The sequence below is a fragment of the Rhopalosiphum padi genome, chromosome 2 (assembly GCF_020882245.1).
Source record: "Rhopalosiphum padi isolate XX-2018 chromosome 2, ASM2088224v1, whole genome shotgun sequence".
In the NCBI taxonomy this organism is placed as follows: domain Eukaryota; kingdom Metazoa; phylum Arthropoda; class Insecta; order Hemiptera; family Aphididae; genus Rhopalosiphum; species Rhopalosiphum padi.
The window spans coordinates 21,435,663-21,461,763 of NC_083598.1; the positions used below are offsets into that span (position 1 = coordinate 21,435,663).

General features: G+C 25.7%; 2 protein-coding genes across 9 annotated transcripts; both read left to right on the forward strand.

The window, feature by feature from the left end:
- The first annotated feature begins 603 nt into the window (after nucleotides 1-603).
- LOC132921565 (uncharacterized) lies at nucleotides 604-9,646 on the forward strand. 4 transcript variants are annotated; one of them, XM_060984647.1, is made up of 15 exons: nucleotides 614-908; nucleotides 1,019-1,107; nucleotides 1,173-1,353; nucleotides 1,430-1,606; nucleotides 1,674-1,820; nucleotides 1,880-2,225; nucleotides 2,299-2,398; nucleotides 4,195-4,372; nucleotides 4,453-4,507; nucleotides 4,580-4,729; nucleotides 5,304-5,447; nucleotides 5,893-6,015; nucleotides 7,196-7,366; nucleotides 7,569-7,739; nucleotides 7,826-9,646. In XM_060984647.1, exons 2-15 carry the CDS (start codon nucleotides 1,043-1,045, stop codon nucleotides 8,593-8,595), a joined length of 2,778 nt encoding a protein of 925 aa, XP_060840630.1. In that variant the 5' UTR covers nucleotides 614-908; nucleotides 1,019-1,042; the 3' UTR covers nucleotides 8,596-9,646. The 4 variants fall into 4 exon arrangements, with proteins under 4 accessions (XP_060840629.1, XP_060840631.1, XP_060840628.1 ...); XM_060984646.1 differs by having other exon boundaries at nucleotides 604-908; nucleotides 2,302-2,398; nucleotides 4,453-4,729; XM_060984645.1 differs by having other exon boundaries at nucleotides 611-908; nucleotides 4,453-4,729.
- Nucleotides 9,647-12,266: 2,620 nt separating this feature from the next.
- Nucleotides 12,267-24,589, forward strand: LOC132921423 (mitogen-activated protein kinase kinase kinase 15-like). 5 transcript variants are annotated; one of them, XM_060984445.1, is made up of 17 exons: nucleotides 12,267-12,285; nucleotides 13,872-13,973; nucleotides 15,972-16,154; nucleotides 20,739-20,942; nucleotides 21,031-21,206; nucleotides 21,326-21,494; nucleotides 21,562-21,671; nucleotides 21,758-22,041; nucleotides 22,280-22,439; nucleotides 22,526-22,682; nucleotides 22,750-22,919; nucleotides 22,990-23,173; nucleotides 23,260-23,393; nucleotides 23,458-23,582; nucleotides 23,650-23,954; nucleotides 24,030-24,255; nucleotides 24,384-24,589. In XM_060984445.1, exons 3-17 carry the CDS (start codon nucleotides 16,017-16,019, stop codon nucleotides 24,401-24,403), a joined length of 2,562 nt encoding a protein of 853 aa, XP_060840428.1. In that variant the 5' UTR covers nucleotides 12,267-12,285; nucleotides 13,872-13,973; nucleotides 15,972-16,016; the 3' UTR covers nucleotides 24,404-24,589. The 5 variants fall into 5 exon arrangements, with proteins under 5 accessions (XP_060840428.1, XP_060840427.1, XP_060840429.1 ...); XM_060984444.1 differs by lacking the exon at nucleotides 12,267-12,285 and adding an exon at nucleotides 13,615-13,713; XM_060984446.1 differs by lacking the exon at nucleotides 12,267-12,285 and adding an exon at nucleotides 13,768-13,786.
- Nucleotides 24,590-26,101: the final 1,512 nt, after the last annotated feature.

A 26,101-nucleotide genomic window follows, 5' to 3' on the forward strand; every position in this document is an offset into this window, starting at 1 on the left:
AAAGATTAAACGGATCTATAGTACTTAATACCATATTACTGGAATGCGGAATGCAAAAATAAATATAAATATATTTTATCATTATTCATTTTATATTAATATATTATTAATACTCATCAGTATAAATACAATAGCCAATAACAGCTATCGTAGTATCGTGTGAAAAAGGCATTAACCTTTAAGGGCCATTTTACAATTTAAGATATTCTTGGTGAAATAATATTGTCACGAAATAACTGTTTAGACGTGTTTAGCGCGCTTTTCAAGGCTATAATCACGATTCTATCTTAGCCTGTGGCAATATTTTGAGATAAACATTGGGTCGTTGGCCAAACAAATAACATTACTGCATTATCTGCATTGAGTAACTTGTATTTCTTAGATCGTGGATCAGTGTTATATTCTGTGATATTACTGATGTTAGTTAGGATAAAATCGATCATCTAAAGTTAATATTTACATAGAGTAGTTTTTAAACTTTTTTTCGCACTAACAACTATTTTTTTTTTATGCCTAAATTTATTTTATTATTTTTAAGTATTATCACAATTTTAACTTTTTACTGGTCATTATTTCATTTTTCAAACAAAATCTTGCGATAAATCTAAATATTGTTTTAAGCGCAGCTTGAAAATCACTGTGGCATAGAGTAAATAATAATTACTGATATCGTCAAAGATAATATCGTTTGATAACTGATAACATTATTATATTTTTTATGTTAATTCTTAGAGTAATAAAAAGAGTAATTACTTACAGTAATTTGTATTTTATTGTTAAAAAGAATATATAATTTTATTATTATTATATATTATTTGTAGTGACTACTATTATAGAACTACAGTCTATAGTGCATTAGTGTTACTATACTACTGTAGTACAACTATTGGAGTACTAATTTTAGAGTGGTAAGTACTATAGGTATATAACTGATCTACTAATCTTAATTTTATTTTATAATTTATTCCTATGCAACTTGTATAATGTAACATGTATAATTTTTATTTTTTTTAATTAGTATATTATAGTTCATATCATTGCCATGGAAAATCGTTGTTGTGTTTTGGGATGTTTGAAGACTTCTGATGATGGAGTTAAATTACACGAGTATATATATTCTTGCTTATGGTTGAATAATAATAATTTAAACATTATTGTGTATAATATTGTAGGTTCCCATTCGATAACCAGTTGTTACTGCCCATTTGGATAATGGCAACAAACCGTTCAGAGTGGTTACCAATTGCAAAAAGTAGAATATGTGACAAGCACTTTAGTATTGATGATTATGAAGCTGGAGATAAGAGCAATATGCTTAAACCAAATGCTTGCCCCATGATCAATACAAACAATGTAAGTAAATAATAAACATAATAATAAGTATGTTATGAATAAAAAAAAATGCCCTAGTATATGTATTTGTATATAGAGTGTTGTAGATACTAAGCCATTGACAGATTCTGAATATGAAGAATTTTCATCTACAAGTGATTTCAACTGTTCCGATATTGATTCTGATGATTTACCAGATACACCAAATACTAGCGATCTGAAATTCAGTGACGATGATTCAATTCTAAGTACATCATCTTGTAGTAATTATAGTGTAAGACTGTTTTATTTAAATTTAAAATTTTTAATTACTAAAATTAATCGCTAAATTCCTTTTTTAGAATTCAAATGAAGCTACAGGATTTGATGACGATTTTCTATCATCTCTTTCCGATACTGAATTTGAACCAGATAATATAGATGTTGAAGAATCAATGCTAGAATTGGACTCTGTGTCATTATCTTCATCTATAACAAGTTTTGTAGATGTTAGTTTTGTTATTTTATTAGTTCATATAAGTATCTAATAATATTTTTAATTTTTTAGACAAATCAGCCTATAGACCATGTATGTGCGGTTGTATTATGTAATCAAAATGCAAGAAACCAGTTTGATAGATTGTTTTTCATCAACTTTCCAATTGATAATAAAGCACTTTGTGAAACCTGGTGGAAAATTTGTGGGCGCAAAGACAAATTTGATCCTCTGTCAAAAATATGCTCAATCCATTTTGATCCTGATGATTTTACATCTATAACTATTAGACGAGAAGGTCAGCTTTTTAGACAAACTATTATGAAGAATAATAATACTGTACCAACTCTTTATCTACAATCACATGAGTATTTAAAATTTACGAGAAAACGAAAAAGAAGTGTTAATGATAGTTCTAGTAAGTATAATTCAATTTTAGGTTAACATAAATTTAAATATTGTTTATAATATTATGAAAAAAAATGATTTAGAAGCAGGTATACAAAATAATTCAACAGAAAATGAATTCTGCATTATTCAAGGCTGTGATAAGACATTTGTAAAAGATGGAAAAAAGACATTATTTTTTAAGTAAAGTAGTTATTTTTATTACTTTCAAAAATTAAATAGTATTATTACAAATTATAAAATGATAGAAATAGTATGTAATAATATAGGATAATAGTATACTTAATATTATCTGACAATGTCATTCTTTTTCTGAATTCTTTTCATCTCCACAACAAACTGTACAGTGTATTGAGATTAAACTTATACAACTACAGTAGCTTATCTGATTATCCATCAGTGTGGTGTCTTGAATCAGTGGTGTATATAGTGGTAGGGTTCCAGTGGCATAATTACGGGGGGGATTTGGGTGTCGTATCCCCCCCCATGACCTTTTTTTTTTTAAGACTGGTTAACTTAATTTACCTATGTTTTTCTTTATCTAATAATATTATTATAAATTTTCTATATTTTATAGCCACGTAGAGTGGATCTCTTATTGTGATAAAAGCCTAAACTGTAACTGTTAAGTATTAAACTGTTATGAAGATACCAATAAGACAATTTAAGAAAGTATAATACCTATTCTGTATTTGTAAATGTAAATATTTTGTAATTACTTATTCCATGCCTCATGCGTACATAAATATATTGCACTGAAAGGTGCTTATGATAAAAAAAAAATTTTTGGAGGGGGTATAGGTAAAATGTTAAAACATTTCATCCCCCCCCCCACAAACATGACCAAATTACGCCACTGTAGGGTTCTAGGATTTTAACCCTCTCCTAAATTTCTTCCTCCTTCCAAACTTATTAAGATATAGTGAGCATGGCTGAACTAATGGTAGTATATGCCTACAACCAGGGCTTATACCATAGAGTCTATGTATATACTGGTGTGCTAAATCTGAAAGGTGTGTCACGACAACTTGAACTTTTTTCATAAAAAAAACATAAAATCATTTTTTTTAAATATTTAAATATAATTATTATAAAAATTAACTTTAAAATTACAAAATAAGAGATATAATTATAAATTTTAGTGTAAAACAAATTAGCATTTAATATTGAAAGTACAATAATGTATAATACACGTCATAACAGTTCTATGATATATATATATATATATACAAGTACAGCTAATGCCCGACATCATTATATAGTATATACATATTATTCGATAAATAGATAATATTTATTATTTATCCAAAGTATGCCATGACTTATAATAACTAATAATAATGTGCCGCGATGGGAAAAAGTTTGAGAACCACTGCCATAGACAATAGAACTATTAACATTTTTTTTTTAGACTGCTCATAGCAACACCGTGCTATATTCATATCATATGAGACAAATAATTATTCAAATATTTGATTATATATAACATTTTTATTGATAATAAATTATAGTAACTTTGAATGAACTTAACTTTTATTAAGGCACTTGAATGTTGACTTAATACTTACAAATTGCAACTTATGACTATAACTTGTAAACTACCAAGTTATAGCTATAGTTTGGTATTTAACTACCATTTATAAAAATATGAGTGCTAAAAGAAAATATGTTACAATATTAAGTTTCTTTTCAAAAAATTAATATTGTTTAGTTATTTTATTATTTTGTTTTTACTATTATAGTATACATAATACATATATTATATTATTTATATTATATATTATTATAAAATATTTTATATTTTAAAAGAATAAATAAATATAAATTAAAAATATAAATATAAATATAAATCCTTATTATTTATTTTACATGGATATTTTTCTGCCTACTGGTGGTGGGTGAGGCTGGGTCATATATAATTAAATATTTAAATACTATATTCTAAAATTTTTTAATTTATATTTTGATATTACTCTTAGATTTCCATTGGAAAATAAAACAATGCTCAAAAAATGGATAAATAGCATTGGATTACCTAATTTTCAACCAACAGTTACAGATCGAGTTTGTTCTGATCATTTTGAAAATAATGATGTTTTAAAAATTAATGATGTTTATAGTCTGAATAATGATTCTATTCCATCAATTAAGCCACAAGTATGTATACAGTTATAATGTAACATTGATACAAATACATTGATCATTTAATCATTAAAGATTTTTTTTTTATTTTGTAGAATTCATTTGTATTACGTTTTGAAGATGATTATGATAAAAAATATAGATCCTCAGGTAGTAAAAGAAATATTGATTTTGTTTTCAATAATTTAGAATTTAGTAAATTAGAAGAAAACACTTTGATAGTTAAAGATATTACTAAAGAAAAAAAAAATAAAAGTAAATTGTTAAATTCATTGGAAAATAAATTGGATGTTCAAGAACTAAAAAATAATGAAAAAATCTTTAATACATCTGCAACCCAATCTAGTTCAACTAAAATAAATGACAATAAAGGTAATTAAAATAATGTATATTAATAATCATTAATCATATATAATTCAAAAAAATTATGAAAATATGTAATAATATGAAGCAAAATATTTGTATAAACATTTTCAACTTCTGGAGTATAAATTTTAATTATCATATAATATGTTTTATTTTCAATAAGAATTTAAATATTTAAATCAATGTGAGTGAAGTAGTGCAGTACACATATTGTAAAGGACACTTTATTCCTCAAAACTTGTTAAAAATAAAGAAACCATTTGTTTGTATTCAATATTTTCATACTAACATTAAAAATTAAATATAGTATTCTGCTACATACTATTAACATTTTAAATATTGATTTTATTAAAAAAATAATCATATTATTGTGTATTTGTGTGTTGACTATTAAGCATAAGGGTCCAAAAATATAGACAACCTGACCATGTAGTTTATTAGAATAATAAATTGTTTGCGTAGAAAACAAAGTTTTTATTTATAATAAATACTTATTGAAATAATGAATGTTTTTTTTTTTTAACTCTTTTACAATAAAAATTCCTTGTTAATAAAAATATTAATATGAATAATTTTTCAGAAACTTTTAATAAATCCAATTATGGAGATGTCATAGATATTTTGGATAATATTAATAACAAACAAGGAACACTGTCTAAACATAAAAATGTAGAGAGTTCAATAGACACAAGTATAAAACCATATGAAGAAGAAATCACTAAAGGTATTACTTATATAATTTATTTTTGTGATACATTATAAATAATTTTTGGCTGATCTGTAAGTTGTACGATAAATTATTGTAACACAATTTTACCCTCAAAATTGAAAATTACTTTTGTAAAATTTATATATTTAATTATTTAAGAGATAAGCAACAAATTAAAAATCAATTGATCATTGATAAACTAAGTTTAGATTTATAACTATTACAGACATATTTTACGCTTCAGTTCTAAAATAATTACTTTACCCCTCGCTTTAGGCGATACAATTATAACTAAAATATGACACTATTTGAAGAAGTATTTCAAGTAATTTGAAGAAATATAAAAACATATACTACTAATAATAATATACTAAATTATACATCAATACAAAATCAACAAATATTACTGTTTTACTAAAAATTTAACTTTTTATGTTTAATATAATATTATACATTCCAGAAAAAAAAAAAAATAATGAAAATTCAACCAAAGTTGACTTGGAGTATGTTTATATGGATGTATTAAACTATAAAAATATGATGGAAGAACAACCAACTATTTATACAAACAATAGTGTAAAAGGTAACTTTTTTATTCGACATAATTGTTTACTAATTATATTTTTAAATAAATACAATTTATTAGTTTATTATTATAGTTAATTGTTAACATGATTTATTTATTAAACAATCTTTAACAGATAATTTGTCATTAAAAATAATAATTAAAGACGTAAAATGTAACAACTTGTTAAATTGTAACATAAAAAAAAATATCAAATATTTGTTAATTAAATTTAAAAGCGTCAGGATAAACCCTGAAAGAGTAACAGAAAACTGGAACTTTTACGGATTTTTTTCCCCACTTTTTGACAAAATTGATTTTTTGATTTTGCTGTAACTCAAAAACGAATCATTGTAAATACTTGAAATTTTTACTAAATGTTTATAATAGGGTTATCTATTTACAATTAAATTTTCAAAATATTTAGAATTTTTTTAAACTATTTATAGACCATTGAAATTTTTGATTTTTATAAATTTTTTTTCTTGAAATGCCGATAAAAAATTTGGCATTCCAAAAAATCTTTAAAATTTATTACAAGGTTTATTATAAGTTGTTCTTATTGTAGTAAAAAAAATGAAAAATCGTTAGTCACAATTTTTGTTTATAAGTATTAAAAGTTCAAATATTTATGAAATATGTCAAAATCGCGAATATTTGCAAGGAATTTCGAAGTTGAATAGCTCATAAAATTTTTGTAATTTATATTTAAGGTTAAAAAACCCAACACAATGTTCTCCATAACTTTTTCTTCAAATAACTGTAAAAAAAAACTCCAGCGTCAATATAAAAAATATGTTATGATCATATGAAATTAATTTTTTATGAAATCGAGTAAAATAATGATATATTACAATTTAAATATAGGTCATAATATAATATATCCTACTAATTGTACTAGACACACAAATCATCTCCGTTCAGAATCGTTTTTCGTATACAATGATACCTGTCATTGTATTCATATTTAACACATCCGATATAGTGACCTACTCATCTCTCATCTACTCATCCACTTGCCCACCTTTTATATACATAAATATGTAGCATAAATCTGTTTTTTTTTGACAAGTGTATAATAACTACTGAACACTATGTGTAGTTAACATTATTGATCCTTCTGAATAATAATAATAACAATTTTAATAATGGTATGTTTGCCAGATTAAATAATATTACTAAATAATTATTTATTTAGTGTTGACAGATGAATGTAATCAGACTAAATTGGTATATACACCAAACATTAATAATTTGAAAAAAGTATCTACTGATGTTTCAAATATCACTTCTATATCAAAAAATAAATGCAATTCAAAGGTAGTTAAGAAATCACATAAAGAATCAATTACAAAAATTATTTCTGACGGTAATTTTATAATCTAATTGTGCTTTTCCTTAAAATATTGCTTTGATTTATTCAAATATAGTGTATTCATATTGTACTAATGGAAACAAATAATTATAATTCAATATTTAACATAGTAAAACATATTTTCTTATGTTTTTTATTTATTGTTTTATCAAAATGAAATCAGTTAATTTTTTAATTTCTTTTTTATTGTTAATAGAACAAAATATGATTCCAAAATCAAGAAATAATGGAAACGACTGTGATTATATTTACTTAGACATGTTGGATGGAGATGATGCTAAAAATGTCTTGTCATTTGAAAAAAGAAGCATTTCAAAGAATTCAAAAACAAAAATTTTAAAACTTTTAGAAAAAAATCATACTGATGGTAAGGACAATTTATTTTTAAACTTGTAAGGTCATTCATAATATAAATTTATGTGGACAAATTTTAAATATTTATTATTTTTCCAGGAATTCCAGAATCTATAATTTATAATAAAGATCTAATAGAATGTTATGGTGAAATGCTTCCACCTTATTGCGACCAGGATTGTCAGTTAATATGTTATTATTCTATACCTGGTCCTGAACGAAGACAAATCTATAAAGAATTTCAGATGTTGCATAATGCAACTGAACAGAATTGTAAAATAACTCAATTAGTTCAACTACGTATGACTAAAAAGAGAGATGATACTTTTGAAAGCTGTCCAACATACCATTTTGTCAGAAATAAGGAATCTATAAAAGTGTGCAGAACTTTTTTTATGAACACATTAGGTATTTCTGAACATCGTCTCGATGCCATTTTGAAACCAATTAATTACAGTTGGTATTCTGATAGAGATACTGCGTTGAAAGCCAATCAACCAAAACAAGTAAATGTAATTAATGAACCAGTTGTTATGACAGATTTTATGAAAGAATCTTCAATACCATTGGACAAAGACTACAATTTATATGAACCTGAGAGTGACTCAGAAGTTAGTCTAGAAAATGTTCCTTTTAAAGAATATGAAAATGTATTCCTGTACATGAAAGGTATTCCTAGGGTTTTGAGTTCATATCGAATGCCTGGAACATTAAAAAAACATTTCTTTGAAACCAGTATTTGTTTGGAATATATGTACAAAACATATTCTGAAAATTTTATTAGGAACAAGACTCCACCACCTTATACAAAACGTCAGTTTAAAAAAATTTATAACCAGTACATGAAGACATTTTTAAAAATGGTTTAAATCCATTATATTTTATTGTTAGCCATAGACTTGAAAATAGAATTATATTGATACTTTCAGATATTATTTTATGAAAAATTATGAATATTACATCTATAAAATCCTATTTTTGAAAAATAACCTTACTATTATTATTATTTTTTTTTTACTATATAAGTTATTATTTACTGTTAAGTGTCTCAATAGATCTCTTATTGTCTAATTATTAATGAATATTAATCAAATACAAAAACAAAAAAGAATACATTTAAAAATATCTGTTAATAATATAATTTTTATTAATATAGTTGATTAAGAGATCATTGTAACCTGCATGTGTTGTCTTCTTATTAGTGCATTAAAAATATTATGTTTTGAATAATCGATTTTACTTGGTTAATTTTAAAATTAGATTGAATTAATCTATTAAAAAACTCAAGTCAAGAATATTATCCAGGGCTACACAAAAGTTACAATAATCAAATGCACACAACTTGCTTTAAAATTAAAGTATCTATAGACAACCTACATGTGATGCCAAAAATAATAGTATTGTTTTTAACTTAGTTATAAATTAATTAACTTTATTATTAAAATTAATTAAGTTAAAAGGATTATTCTAAATTTCTAAGCCTAAAATTTACAATACTGTGCATTTGTAAAATAGAAACAACACAAATACTTTATAATATTTATTTACTTTATTTAATGCTCAACACAAAAATGAAAATGTTAATTAGTAACCAAAAAAATGTTCAGATCTTATCAGTGGCGTAGCCAGGGGGAGGCCTGAAATATTAAGAAAATTTAAAAATTATTTTAATTTTTAATGGTCTATACAAATCGCAACAAAAATCATAGATTGTATTTTACAAAAATTGATCAGCCCTCCTGAAAAAAAATCCTGGCTACGCTAGTGGATCTTATTTTTTAATTATATAGGTATGTGACGTTTTTCAAATTAAAAATATAATTATTGCTTAAATATAATTTTTATAATCTATTACCATAAGTAAATATTTGGTGTATTTCTGCATTAATAACAATTATATGCATATAATTAAAAAGATGATATTTATTTAGTTATTGACTGTTAAAAATTATGATTTTAAACGAATTTTTTTTTTATACAATATTAATTATAATGCTGGACACACAAATACAGTGAAAAAATTAATATATTCATTGTCCATTTCAATAACTCGACACTTTTCTCACAAGCCACAACTTTTGTTTGTACTTGATACGTTTTAATACAATTTTAGTATTTTACTATAGTTACGACAAATTGTAACCGTGATTAATTGTTGTCGGAGAATAGTAGCACTGTGAATTATCATGCAACGACTTGTCCGCGATATAGGTGTAGCGTGGTATACTGGAGTGTTATGTATTCTGGTGCTCTCTACCTGTTGAGTGCCTCTCTCATTGTCTTAGATTCAAACTGCGAGCCATTATCTAACAATGATTCCCTTCTTGTTAGGTTAGTCTAATTTGTCGCCTTATTTTTTAGAAAGCGGTTTGATTTTAATCAGTGGACGCTTCACGCTTATGAGTTAGGACACGTCAAAATCCTTGAGCCCTAAAATCATCAAATGGTTTTGCCAACTGGTCATCGTTCTCATCGAGAAACAAAACTGATTTTTGAGTATAGGCATCGGGAATTGCTCGATTGCTCCATTGTGGACCACAAGCACTTTTGGCGGATATTAGACGTGTTTATTAGTTTACTGGCCATTAAAGGGACAGATTATCATTGTACGCTGTCGCGCCAGGCGCGAATATATTGCGACACTGTACGCCGTCTTCTTTCTTCTCACCCGAACGTTGCACGGTGGTATCGGTGCCCGCTAATATAGAATATTGTTTTTCTTTACTCAGATAGTAAAATTATTATTAATTTATTATTACCAGTGTGAGCCATAAAGGTTTAAATTTTATATACCTACTTACATTATTATTCGTATATTTGTTGTGCATTTTTCATATTATTATTTTATTTATTAGGTACCTAATACCTATTAAAGCTAAGACCAGCTAGTCAGTCGGTGTTCCACAAATTGTTAGCATATTTTTATACATTATAATTATTAATATTTATTGTTTTTTACACCTTAAATAATTATTATCAAAAGCCTTCAACCGAGTTTTGTACGAAGGCTTGCAATTCAAATATAAAAAATCAACCCATCTTCTTTATTCTTATTAATTAAATCTTACTTAACTGATAGACACTTTCAAATCCAATATAATACATCAACATTATAGGAATTGCTAAAATTAAAGTTAGTGTTTCTCAAGATGGTATACTATACCCCTTCCTCTTTAATATAATATGTGTAGCTAACCAATCTACCACGTCACCACGCAATAAACTATCGTGATTTGTGGCTGATTATGCCGACGACAAAGTAATTTTATCTGTAAACGAGGATCCTTTAGCTGCCTCATCAAATTTACAAACTCATCTTAATCAATTGTCTGAGTGATATGAAAAATGGCGAGTCAAAATAAATCTATACATACAACGTTCACAGTGTTCACACTCAAACAAGGAATATGCTCAAACATTACCTACCCTAAATAACGTATCAATTTCTACATCCGACACAGTTAGATACTTGGGATTAACCCTTAACAAAATAAGACTGACGTAGTGACATGGAATAAAACTTCGAGTCAAAAGACCAACTTTAAATAATCGTATATGCGTATGCTCGACTATTTTTAATTAGAAATAAATACTCCACTCGAAACACCAAACTAGGTACTAATCTATAAAGCTTTACTCAAATCAATCTGGACGCATGTACTTCAACTATGCGGGGTGCGGAAAAAATCATACACTAATAGAATACAAATTTCCAGAATATATCACTTCGATGACTCCAATGTTTCATCCTATATCTCTAATTTAACTTTTCGCAATGACTTCCATATGCAAACAATAGAAGAAGAAGTCCTAAGTCCTAAGTCCTAACCCTCTTATAAAATACCTTTCCATGCTTACACTCTAATTAATTCTAGGTAATTCTAATCATAGGTTAAAAAGGAAGTGGTTCGGTGACCTTTTACAAAACTTTAATATTTAGCGCTTCTTAAACAAAAAAAAAAAAAAAATTATAATTCATAAATATAAAATTAATCAATTAGCCAAGTCACTAATAAGTGGCTATTTAAATCATTAAATCAAACCTTTTATGTTATATTATAATATTACTCTCATTATATGAAATTATTGTGCTAATTTGTATAGATTTGTTTATGTCTAATACAAATTTAAAAAAATAATGATAATAATTATTGCTTAACTGGCTGAATGGATTACCTTAGGTGTTATAGTGGTGAAATAAGCATTTAGAGTTTGATCATACGACTCACACGTACCTACTACATATCGCATTCGCTCCCGACTCGTACATATTGTGCTAATTTTCTTAAATTTATATAAAAATTATTTTCATTAAAAATCGCACATAACACTCACCTTACTCTTTTTCCGATTGCGCCAAATTTCGGTGTTGTTAGTGAGATAATTAAAATAATAGAATATATTATAACATTGATAATTTGTTTTGGAATGTTACAAATATTATTTCACATAATTAGGTATATAATATGCTATTTATATATTGTAATATATAAAAATACAATAATATTACTGGCGGTACATTAAATAGTATTTTAATGTTGGCATGCAAATGTACAAATGTAAGTACAATATTATTAATATATTATGCATTTATAATTTACAAAAACAAGTGTATTGTGTATAACTGTAATATTGGGTAGTAACAGAATTTAAAAAACATTTTTATGCCATTTCTTATATTTTATTGCAGGAATGTCATGGTGATACCTATAGACAAGGTGTTTAGTGATACATAAAATTTTTTTCTTTAGATAAAAAAAGTATACTTTAGTATTGGATATTTTATTTATACGTCTTATTATATTTATTATACGATACTATAAGTTTCGCGATAACATGTTTTTCAAGCATATAATCTATATATTTAAATTGGAGCCAAAAATGTATAATAATTCATAAATTGAGAACGACTGGGCCGATTTGGCTCAATTTTTTTTTTAATTGTTCGTAATTGCCAAGAGAAGGTTTTTACGAAAAAAATTTGGAAAATCCCTTTTTTTTAATTTTTTTTTAAAAATGTTTTTGATGATTGATTTTTTGAGTTCCGGAATATTTTTTTGAATTGAAAAAGCTACAGCAAGCTTTAGCTTATAAAATTGTCCATATGACATAATTAATCGTTAAAATGGGGCTCCCGGCCAACACCAAAAAAATGGATCAACATGGAGAAAACGATTTTAACGTGGGTTTACTACATGGACTTAACAACCTTATTACGCTCCTATAATTCTAACAATAGTGGTGGCCGAATGGGTTAAGGTGTCATTTAAAGAGTAGTGAACTCGCCCAAGGTACCGAAACTTTTTTGCAATTTTTTTAAGAGTATTTTCTTTTTGGCAAAACAACGTTTGCCGGGTCAGCTATAATGTATAAAAATATATAAGATATAACCTTTATGGTTTGAAAAAATCTTATAAGTATTTATCTATTTATTTAAAAAATTATAATACTATAAAATATTGTAATAAACTAGTAACTATTGAACCAACCATACATTTATACCTTAAATTTATTTTATATTTTTATCAATCGAGAGATAATATTTTTTTCACGGAATATCACGTGGTGCTCATTATTTAGTAGATTTTTAACAGGAAAAACCCTTACGACATATTTTATTGTCGCACGTCGACAATCTATACACAGTTACTTCTAACACAAGTTAAGGCATAGGTACCTATATCAGCCGTAGGTATTCCATTTATGGGTATGTAGATATTGTGAATAATTCTATTTATGTAGGTAGTGTATAGGTTCGTGCACTTAAATTTGAATTACACAAGCAAGTTGTCACGTACACATATTCCTACAAAAATATTTAAAAACTTAGTAATATATAATTACGTTCTACCTATTATTACAACTTAAAAATCTAATATACATATTCAATGCCAAAGTCAAAGTATATAAATACATGTAATAACGAGTAATATATGTTAAAGTACGTGTGTGATATATTTTTTATGATAAAAGTAGGTATATAAAAGGTATGTAAAAGTAGTTATACTTATTTATATTGTGGTTCCGTGACTTGTTATGTCATGCACATGTATAATTAATGTATTGTTAATTGTTATGTTATAATTTTTACACTTTATAATTTATTATTATATTTATCTTTAATGTTTTTTTGTCTTTTATGTAGAACCTATAAATAGCGATTTATCACTCACCGACATACGCAGCATTGCAATTTTTTTACAAATTTTACACGCTCTTAGACGTCTAGCTAACAATCAACAAACTGGTAAGTATATCTATAATTTTATGTATATATATATATAGTACATTATACTTAAATATTTTATAAATAAATTATAGATATGTATTTATTCATAATACAATATTATGTGTGATTTTTTATTTTATGATGATTTGGATGGGAAGGTTATGGGGGGGGGGGTTCGTATTACTTATAAGTATGGCGATGAGTGGTGACTATATAGACATAGGTATTATTTTTCTTAAGACAGTACACTTTTTTGATGCATACTGCATAGTGCATAGTCCTAGTGTCCTTAACAATATACGACATACGTGTAGCGTGTTAGGCGTGTATATAAATTTGTATATTTTTTGAAAATATTATACGGTCAAATACATGGTAATGATTTTTTATAGTTTGATTTTTAATTTATATTTTAAAGTACGTCTTAATGCATACTATAATACAAAATAATATTTAATTTTATATTGAAGTTAAATACATAGGAAACGTATTATTAAATGTTTTTATTTAAAATTTTATTTTTTCAATTATTATACATTAAAATATTTCGTATAATGTAGTTTTAAAGTATTTTCAATTTTCATCATAAAGAAATATACTTAATAAGTTGACATAATAATAAAATTATAAATTATAATGATAACAATTAGTTTTTATAAATATTATTAGATAAAAAAAAAATGTATATAGTTAGAGATAATCTGGGCAAAATAGGTAGAATAGTATACACATTGGCCAATTTTTTTGAGGGATGGGTTTTTAATCAAAGAAAAGCAAAGTTTTAAAATGCACTTTTATATAATCTAATCATCTATACCTAAATGTATTAGGTATTTAAGAGGATGCCAGCGTAGCATTTGTTATCTCTCTCTTAGCCACGCGCAACATAGCAAATTTTACGTTCACGGTTCACAATAATGACTGACCATATTAATTTCTCAAATTAGAGTGAAATGACTTATTATATACATTTTAAAGCGAGTTATGAGTATTTTAAAATTGTAAATTGTTTCTAGAAATAAATCTAGAAAAACTCATACCTTGTTTTAAAATAAAAAATATAATAAAACACTTATGAGACGCCCTAGATAATGTTCTTAACTTTAAATTGTATAATAAGTAATTTCACTCTAATTTGAGAAATTAATATGGTTATGGACGTTATAGTCACTATTGTGAACGTGAAATGTTCAATGTTGCGCGTGGATTAGAGAGAGGTTACAAATACTAAACTGGTATCCTCTTAATTATGTATGATGTATTGATATATAACCATTGGCTTAACTAGGTCTAAAATATTATTGTGCTGCAGGCCCACAAATAAGTACCTACCAAATTTAATTTACTTACATTCATTCTTCCCGAAAAATTAGAATGATCATCTAGATTCTAGATTATTTTCATTTCAATTGTAACAACTGTACAAATACGGATACTTTTTTTGGTATATTAAAAATAATAAATAAGTATTTTTGTCCATTTGTAATCACCAAAATAAAAATAAAATATTTTACTGTGACCGCCGCGGTCGATGCCACTGGTCGCTGCCGCTTGCCCGCATAATAGTTATTAGATAAAAATATTTTTATTAAATTATGTATGTAGCAAAATAAACTTCAATATTTTATATTTATTCAATTTACTTTTGAATAATTCTGTTACAATAATTCTCTATGTCATATTTCATAGGATGTATCTCACATTCTCACTATCTTACGCCTAAATTATTATTAAATCTTAAATAATCAAAAAAATGTGGGGGTTAAAATATATTTTGCGCCAATTTGTATTATGTTAAAGGGGTACCCTACCTTGCACAATTTTTGATGATGAACTAATTATCAAAATATATTCTTTATTAAGAAAATTTAACATTAAATATAATATAAAAATAATTCCTAGCTATAAGTATCACTCACGGTTGATACGCATCAATACAATAGGTAGTAGGTACTGTTAAGTGTTAATATACATAATTATCATACCTATTTATACATAATTATTTTTGAATTACAGACAATTTTTCATTCTGTGCATTAACATTTCATATCGCACCAAAATATGGATATTGTGTGTATTACAACTATTGACGATGTATTTCAGAATAATAATAATTCATTACACCTGCAAAAGAAAGCTTTGGAAGAAATAAAACATGCAACTAGGATGGTTAACTGTTCTAAATTGTATACTTTTTCGGTAATAATGTGTTTTTCTTGATTTCTAAAATCAAAATTACTTATTTACGGCTATTATTAGAATTTACTATATTTTAAATAAGACAAGTGGTGGCATGAAGGTACCTTTGTAATATATTTACTTCTTATTACTACAACTTTTGATCTTTCCTTAGGATACAATAAATAATAATGTACCTATTGTACCTATCTATTTATTAGACCAGTCTATGATGGGTTCAGTGACTAAATATCATTATATTGCCGATTTCTAAGGTATATCTATTAATTGTCTAATTAGCATATTCAGGGCCGGATTTAGGAGAGGGCCCAGGGGGCCCCGGGCCTCGGGCCCCCACAAAATAAGGGCCTCTTCTCAGTGGAATTTTTTTAAATATAAAACGGGATAATATAATATTTTAAAAATAGATAAAACCACAACTTCAATAAAAATGTTTAATCGTTGATACTGTCATAAATATATAAATAAATCTTATTATTAATATACTTGTATATTATAAATTCATAAAAATAAGTTGCGAGTTTACAAATATAAATTTAAAATCGATTATTATGGACATGTATAGCATAGGATAATCCCGATTAAATAATATTCGTAATTTGGTATGGTTTTAAATATTGATAAAAAAAAAACAAGTTATAAATATACACATACAACTTGTGTATCAAACAGCAACAACCAAGTTATCACCAAAAGAAAAATTTAGAATAGAAAGCTTTATTTCAGTAGTTGATCAATTGATAGTATCATTAACCGAAAGAATAGGTGCTTATGAAACAATTTGTCAACGTTTTGGTTTTTTAAATAAAATTGAAAAATTAGAAACTTCTGAGCTACAATCTGCTGCAAATTATCTTGTTAGCATTTATCCTAATGATTTAGAATCTTCACTCGGTAACGAACTTATACAGTTCGGTTCATTTGTAAAAATATATATAGAAACACGTAAAGATAATGAGCAATGGGAAATGTTTTTATACAGAATTATTGAGGAAAATAATTTACAATGTACATTTCCTAATATAGAAGTAGTACTGCGTATATATTTGGTTTTGATGGTATCCAACTGTAGTGGAGAACGATCATTTTCAAAAATGAAGTTAATAAAAAACCGACTACGAACTTCGATGACACAAAGACGACTATCAGAACTTGCATTGTTAAGTATTGAAAGTGACATACTTAGATCATTAGATTTTTCTCAAGTAGTTGAAAAATTTGCGGCAACAAAATCTCGCAAAGTGATCATATGAATATATTATTATAACAATTATTATTTAAGTTCTGTACATATATTATGATGATTGATAGTACATATTATAATCTAATAAATGCAATTTGCTTATTTATTATCTTTATTGTTTCATTACAACAAATCATTGTTTTTTCCTAACCAAAATTCTAGTTATTTGGAATTTTGGTTATTAAATATATTATTATGTAATCGAAAAAAATATCTACTTCTAAGGATGGGTCCAGGGCCCCCACATTCCTAAATCCGGCCCTGAGCATATTGACTCTAACTTTCATAATACATTAATATCTATGCCTTTACTATAATTAATAGGCTAATCACTGATGAAACTAGATGAATAAGAATTTGGTTTTACCTATTGGTAAAACAGTAGGTAATAATTTTAATTTATAAGTAATAATAATATAGGTACCTAGTTATTAGTTGAGATGTAAGCATTTGTATTTTTTTTATTGATCCTATTGGAATACATTTGATTTATACTATGTATAGGGCTTTTACTACTCGACACCTATACTTTTTTGCATTTTTTTGGAGTTAAATATTTTTTTTTATATAGCTAATGATAAATTAATATAATAATATAATTTACCATGATATCTACGTAAGCACTAACCTAAGCTATTAGGAAGACGCATTTGAAATGTATTATTTTACCATATAGTTAGTGTCTGTAGAATGTATCTAGTACATTTTATCTTGTAATGACTTTTATAATTTTTAATTTATTTTATGTATTGTTTTTTATATTGATATATATATTAACATATTATAGACTCATATGTTGTATTTGTATATCATATATTGCCATATTGGAATATAATTGCCAATTGATAGTTGGTAAACATTCTAAAATTATTTAATATTCAGTTTTCATGCGCCATGGTATGTGTTTTCACGAATATATTTTTTGTTTTTATATAATTTGGGATTACCTTTTTTTGATTATTCCTTATACTTTATTTTATTTGTTAGAAAAGTGCCAAATGTTAAAATTTCTTATTTCACAATTTCACATGGTTATGTGAACAGTGATCTAGCTAAGGAATATGCAATAATTCTGTATTTTAGTGAATAATATACCTACATATTATATATAATTAATTTAGGGCTCGGAAGTTGATGTATTTTTTTTTTTTTTGGAACTTTTTTGACGATGCTCTCCTGTCAACAAATGTGTTTCACAAGCAAGTGAATCTGATCAAATAATTTTTTGGTGTTTATTACTTTTTAAGTCATTTTTTGACATTTTCCCACATTTTTAGTCATTTTTACTGATTTCACATTAGTTCACTTGTTGTTGTTTACTGTCGATTGCCGTTATGCCGATAACTTACTTAAAACTTTGAAATTACCACGACTAAAATTAGTAACTATCCGATTTTATCTCAACGATTACAGTCGTCATCATTGTGTTGTAGTGAATATTATTGTACCTAAATTTTATTGTTTTTTCGTAATATTTTCGAAAAGCTGAAAATGTAATGCTTGTCTACATCTACTAATTTTTTTAATTAATTTTTAAGCACATTTATTGTCATTTTTGAGTAATTTGTTGGTTTTGATAAAAGTATATACTATATAGAATTTTATAGTAAAATAGAGTACAAATTTAAAAAAAAAATTTATTTTTATTAATTTAAAACAAATATTTGTAATTTTTTTAGGTAATTTCTTAATGTTTGTCATCAATTTCCGAAAGTCGACATCACCGTACTCCAATGATAGTTGATGATAATTTCGTTCCAGCCATTTATTCGTTCTACGACTCTTGTTATCCTGTTTAGAGTTGGAATTCTTGAAAATCCAGTGTTGGCACGCCTATGTTTCCGTGTCTACCACAGACATTTATTTAATCATATATTTATTGTCAGCTCAGAGAACGCACTGAATGTCTACGACAGCCGACATTATTTTCGATTAAATTAACTTTTATTCTTAAATATTATAAATATTTTCGACGGTCTTCAAACGTTTTTCCAGGACTGAACAAAGCCATAGGACAGCATTTTGGTAATGACAAGAAACTAACCATATCAATAAAAGATCAGGGAAATGTGTATCATTATTATCAATAATATTAAAAATAGTTTTATTATTTTATGAATATAAAAAAATAATTAAATAAATATTTAAACTCCTGTCTCCTATTCATCACTAGGAGACTCTGCAGTGACCTTAGATCATATACTAATATATATGTATATGATCTAAGGCTGTGACATTGTCACAGCTTTTGTTTATGATGATAGTGTTATTATTGCCATGATTATAATGATAATAATGATACAACATTTCCCTGATCTTTATTGGTATGGTTAGTTTCTTGTCATTACCAAAATGCTGTCCTATGGCTTTGTATAATTTTGCTATTTTTGCATATCCTTCACTTATTAACACTAGCATGAAGTTCTTATCAGCTGTTTCTATGCTTATGGATTCCATTGAGTTTATCTTTTCTTTTAATAAACTGATCTCTTTGAGTATCGACTGGTTATCTTTTACCGTAATCGTTTTATTGTTGGGTTTCTAAAAAAAAGAAATAAAAAATTATAATAATTTTTATACATTCTAAACTTAGTACTTACTAATTTTGGCTTTCCAAAAAATGTCGAGTTTGCCATACTATAAAAAAAAAAACATACTAAAACTAATATACACAGAATATTTTTCATTTTAGTGTATCTTTTATCACTTTTTTCGGTATAATCGTCTTCAATCTAAAAAGAAATACGTAACAATATTATTTCCAGTTACAAATTACTGGAAAAACATTAAAATATTAAATACTTACATTAATTATACAAGATTGCATTCTCTTTCACTGAACATGACGAATGAATTACACAAAATGGATGTTTATTTTAATATTTGTCTAGCCTTCAACGTAACCATGTATGGTTGTTGGATTTTGTCTGTTATTAGCCAGTAATCCTTTATGGCTTATACAATATTTCGAACAATTATTAGAGACAATTGAATACAATAATATAACGAATTATATTATTAGTATGATTTAAAATTGTTGATTGTACCTTTATTATCTAATCAAGTAATTTAGAATAATAGTCATTCTTAACATAAGTTAATATTTAAAATATAAATCATAGGAACATCCAAACATTTGAAACATTTATAATAGTTTAATTCCATTTATTTGTTTCCTTAAAAAAAGCTCTGGATCCGTTAATAATAATTAAAACCATTATCTTTGTAAGTCTGAAGCTACTGGAGTCTCAAAAACATAATTTGAAGTTTCATTCTGTAAAATTGTATATTTATTACATATGATTTACTTGATATTTTCTGTATTTTGATACCAATTTTAGTTTGAACTGTTTGAAGAATTAGATTTGGAAGAAAATGACGAGTTAAAAATATTTTATTATGCAGATGTAGTTATAGTTGATTTGTCAATAAATATTCGACATAGTTCTTTATTTTATTACTTAGGCTGTCGCCAAAATATTGGAATGAATCAAAACATAATTTTATATGAAAATTTAGACGATGAAGATACATTACGTCTGAAGGTATAATAATATTATATATTTTGTATTTTCATGTTAAATGGAAAAATATTACCTTTTTTAATAATTACCTATGTTCTTATGTTCTTAGTTGTTTTGTGATAATTCTATTACATTAATTCCATATAAATTAGCTGAATGTGGTTTATGCCTTACATATACTAATTCTTCATTTCTTGGCAATGACAGTTCATCTGCTATTGAATCTACAAAATCAGTTGCAGTAACATTAGAAAATTTGTTAAAAAATTTTAAAATTCAATCCAAGTATGAAAATATTTATTTTATTTTTTAATGAAACAATGAAACTAAAATTATTTTTTTTATACATACATATATTAATAATAATTGTAATTAACGGAATATTTATATTTTGTTTGATATAGAGTTTACATTAAAGAGAAATTTTTATCAGACTTAAGAACAGCTACAAAAACTTACTCTAGCGAAATGTTACACAAAAAATTGCTTACTATGAAAACATGTCTAAAAGATCCATGTGTACTTACTGTTGATGTATTATACAACATGATGGAAGCATTTTGTAATGTTCAGGTAGTTACAAAATCGCAATATCAATTAGAAATAATCAAAATTTCAAAAAAAATTTGTGTGATGTTAGGACTATGATGGAGTGATTCAACTTGTTAAAGACGTACAAGTTATTCCTGACAAAAAACATTTTATTCAAACACCATTATTGCAATACTTATATTGTTTTGCTTTAAATAGGTAACTAAAAATTGTTAAATTGTATCTTTATTATTAATTTTATTTTTTATACCCATTTATATTATCTACCTATATTTTACATTTAGAAGTAATAAACCTGAGTATCAACTAAAAGCAATGCAATTAATAGAACTTTCATTGACAAAAAATGAAGGTTTAATACCTGATTTAATTTGCCTTTATGGTCGTATTTATAAAGACAAATTTGTTGAATCTATTTTTGAAGACAAAGATGCCCTTGCAAATGCTATTTATTGGTATAAACAAGGATTTGAAATGCAACCAAATCTTCATGCTGGAGTTAATCTAGCAACATTATTATTAGTTGCTGGGAATGAATTTTCCAAGTCTGAAGAACTTCAACGTATTGGTAACCTACCTATATCTTAATATTTTTTTTTGTTAATCAATTCTTTAACAAATAACAATATACAGTATATATTTTTCAAAGTAACTAATAACTTAATTTTTCAATGATGTTTCTGTGTCCCATTTTTCTGATGTAATTTTTTCACGCATTTTACTTTTTAATTGTTAAGTTATTTAGTATCAAAATATATTTCAACAGTTTCATGTTTTATTCAAATTATTATTATTACTTATTATAGGTATTTTTTTAAATAATTTGATTGGCAAAAGAGGAAGTTTAACATCCATCAAAGACTACTGGACTATTGCGACATATTTTGAAATTAATGTGTTAACAGAAAACTATGGTAAAGCCAATAAAGCTGCTGAATATATGTTTAAACTAAAACCTTCAATTTGGCAAGTAATTCTTTGTAGATTATGATAAATAACAAATCATGTATATCTAATATAAATAATATTATATATTTATTATTGTATAATAGGTACTATAAATCAACAATTGGAAATATTAAACTAATTTGTGAATTTAGAAAAAAAAGAGGTACAATAAATGCTGAAGAAAATTACTTTAGGTGTTGGATGGAATATTTTATAAATGCTACTAAACAAGAAATTGACAGTGACATCCACAGTTTTCCTGTGTGTATATAAATAAAAGTTATTATATAATCAATTACATATTTACATTAATAAATTGTATTTTTAGGTCATAGTTTTAGAACCATTAAAAGTTTATTTGCCTAGCTACATTAAAGTAAACCTTGAGGTTGAGAAAAAATCTATTTCTCTACACAAACAGTGTACAAAATGTACCACAAAAGATTGTAAACAAATGCAGAATTGGATATTTCTTGGTAGTGCGATTAGGAGTGTTAGGTATATTTATTTACTTAATACTTTTAGTACATTATAATTTTTGAATTATATTTTTTATTCATTTTTATAGCTTTTGCAAAATAGATGAACGGTGTTTATTTTTATGCGTTAACACAAATTATGATAGTTTCCAATTATATTTTCCATCATCTCAATATCGTCAAAGGTTTTATGATCTTATAAAAAAAATGATAGATTTTGATGAAGGGATTACAACCAACTTGGATGAAGATTTGGTTAAGAAACAAATTAATGTAATAGCAAATTATGTTTCTTTGAATGATAATTCTAATCACTCACATTACCTTAATTTATATTAAAGTGAACATTTTTTTTATAGTTTGTATATGAGCTTAATGATGATAAGACTAAAAAAGTTCTTGGTCGCGGAACATATGGAATTGTTTATGCAGCTCTTGATTGCAACACAAAAAAGCAAATTGCAATCAAGGAAATACAAGAAATTAATATTGAGTATTTATTTGTTTAAGTACCTATATGTTTTTCATTTTTATATTAATTTATTATTTTTTTCAAGTCATGTTTGGCCATTACATGAAGAAATAAATCTTCATTCTCAACTGTATCATCGAAACATTGTTCAGTATTTAGGATCGATATCTGAAGGTGGTATTTTTAAAATAATTATGGAACAAGTACCAGGTAGTTAGTTTTCATATTTTATTGAGACATTGACTTAAAAATATATAGACAAATTATCTTTTTTTAGAAAGTCTTTCTTCTTTATTACGCTTAAAATGGGGACCATTAAAAAAAGACGAGCCTGTTATTTCATTTTATACTAAACAAATTCTTGAAGGATTGAAATATTTACATGATCAAAAAATTATACACCGTGATATTAAAGGAGATAATATCCTGATTAATACGTTTAGTGGTGAGGCAAAAATATCTGACTTTGGAATATCTAAACGTCTTTTTGAATTGTGTCCTACTACTAGAAGTGTCACGGGTACATTACAGTTTATGGCTCCTGAAGTAATAAACAGCAATTCAAGAGGTTATGGCACACCAGTATGTTGAGAACAAGTAGAGGTTAAATAGTCAAAAATATAATTATAACTTAAAATATTTTCAATTTTTTTGCAGGCTGACATATGGTCATTAGGTTGTACAGTTGTAGAAATGGCGACAGGTAAAGTACCTTTTATAGAACTTGGAGAAGCAGCTGTTTATACAGTTGGTTATTATAAGAAACATCCAGACATACCTGTTGAACTGAGTGATCAAGCATACCGTTTTATACGTCGGTGTTTTACTTTTGATCATAATCAGCGAGCAACAGCTACTGATTTACTTAAAGATTTATTTTTTAGTGAGTATGCCTGAATAAAGATATAAAATTACAATTAAAAAATATCTTTGAGTAAAGTGGGCCTGTAATAAAATTAGTGTAATAATTTAAATAAAATAATATCTAAAATATATTTTATTTATTTTTAGATAAAAGAGAGTATAATTAAAAGCAATCGCAGCTGTTCAGATTAATTATCAAAATGTATCTATGCCAAAAAGTTTAAATAGGTATGAAAATTATTAAATAGGATTTAAGTTAATATTTAATTATGTCAGTCTTATGTGTTTTTATTGATTAATTTATATTGTTTAAAATTAAAATATATTAAAATAAATTGAATCTAATGGCAGTATTTGATAAAAATATTATAATTGTAAATTATATAATATATTAGAAACTTTCATACTTATTAAGTATATTTTTTATTGAGAGAGAATTTTGTTATTTTATAATATTATTCACTGATTATAATAACTTATACATTATACATGTATGGTAATGGTTTAATTAACTCAAGACTAAAAATCTATATCAGGGGTTAGCAATAGGTTACCTATCCCATGATCTGAATCCAGACTGTTGTCGAGGGAAGATCATGGACTGACAAAAATCTTTTTCTTTAGAACTAGTTTTCTGCACATTATACTATAATCAATATTTGATCTATTTTTATTATATTAAAAATTAATTAATTTTTCAACAATACTTTATATTTTTAAGTAGTGTATTCAATTTTGATACAGACTGCAGTGTTTTTTAAGCTTTTTATTAGATTTTGAATATAGATTGAAAAACTGTCATCATTTTTAAAATATTCTAATAAAGTTTTTCCAATGATAAAGTGGATTGACATAGCTACAAACTTGCTCAGACTTCCAAAATCTCAATTTTAAATGGAAATTATTGGCTTGCTAGAAGATATTTCATTGAGATTGATATTCATTGATATTGTATCAACTTTCTTCAGAAGATTTTTGGGCTGAGCATGTTTTTTATAAATACATGGATTGTAAGACACTGGTCATCAAATTAGCTTAACCTTGGCTCCAAATCTGTGTATAATCGTTAGTATTTGTTAAAGTATTCAATTTCTTCTAAATTTGAGCAATATATTATGTGAACTGTGAAGACAAATAAGTTGTACTTATAACATTGATTAAACATACATACATGTTTATCTATGCTTGTACACGGTATGTAAGTTCCGGATAGAGGAAATATCGATTTTACTCTATAATTTGTTGGTGAAAAATTCAAGTCTACTAAGAAACTATCTTGAAGATATAAACATTTTTAATGCTTTGAAAGTGGAAGACTGGAGAAAGACAAAAATAATTAAAAACACACACTATCATAATATGACGTTATCATCATGACATCGCGGAAACATAACACCAGAAATTTAGTATTATAGTTACCAAAAAAATAACCCCATATTATGAGATTTTGCAAAATTTAAAAAAAGAGGAGGGGGCAAGTGGGGGATTAATGATGAATATTTAAATATTATAATAGTGATTTTATGAATTAATAATTAAATATTCCTCTTGATGGCTTGATGCTGAAGAATTATTTAAATATTTTAAATAAACCTATGTGACTGAAACTATACCTACATCGAAATCGAATACATAAACAAAACACAAGTTTACCATTCTACTTCCCGCGATGTTTCTTCCGGTAGGTAACACAAAATGTTCACCAGACAATACTTGAAAAAATTAAGAAAACGATTATGAAATATTAATATTATTTATACATTTTTTTTATTTATTAGTATTGTCGTATTGACATCCTTGTAAAAATGTATTATGACTTAAAAAATTGACTGTTTTTAAATCATAAAATACAATGTAATAATATA

Bases quoted from the DNA above. Each gene is read 5' to 3' on its own strand.
- LOC132921565 (XM_060984645.1), top strand. From the start codon at position 1,043: ATGGAAAATCGTTGTTGTGTTTTGGGATGTTTGAAGACTTCTGATGAT. The intron at 7,367-7,568 runs GTAATTTTATAA...TATTGTTAATAG, and splicing joins TACAAAAATTATTTCTGACG to AACAAAATATGATTCCAAAA. The intron at 7,740-7,825 runs GTAAGGACAATT...TTATTTTTCCAG, and splicing joins AGAAAAAAATCATACTGATG to GAATTCCAGAATCTATAATT.
- LOC132921423 (XM_060984445.1), top strand. From the start codon at position 16,017: ATGGATATTGTGTGTATTACAACTATTGACGATGTATTTCAGAATAAT. The intron at 21,207-21,325 runs GTATGAAAATAT...TGTTTGATATAG, and splicing joins AATTTTAAAATTCAATCCAA to AGTTTACATTAAAGAGAAAT. The intron at 21,672-21,757 runs GTAACTAAAAAT...TTTTACATTTAG, and splicing joins TATTGTTTTGCTTTAAATAG to AAGTAATAAACCTGAGTATC.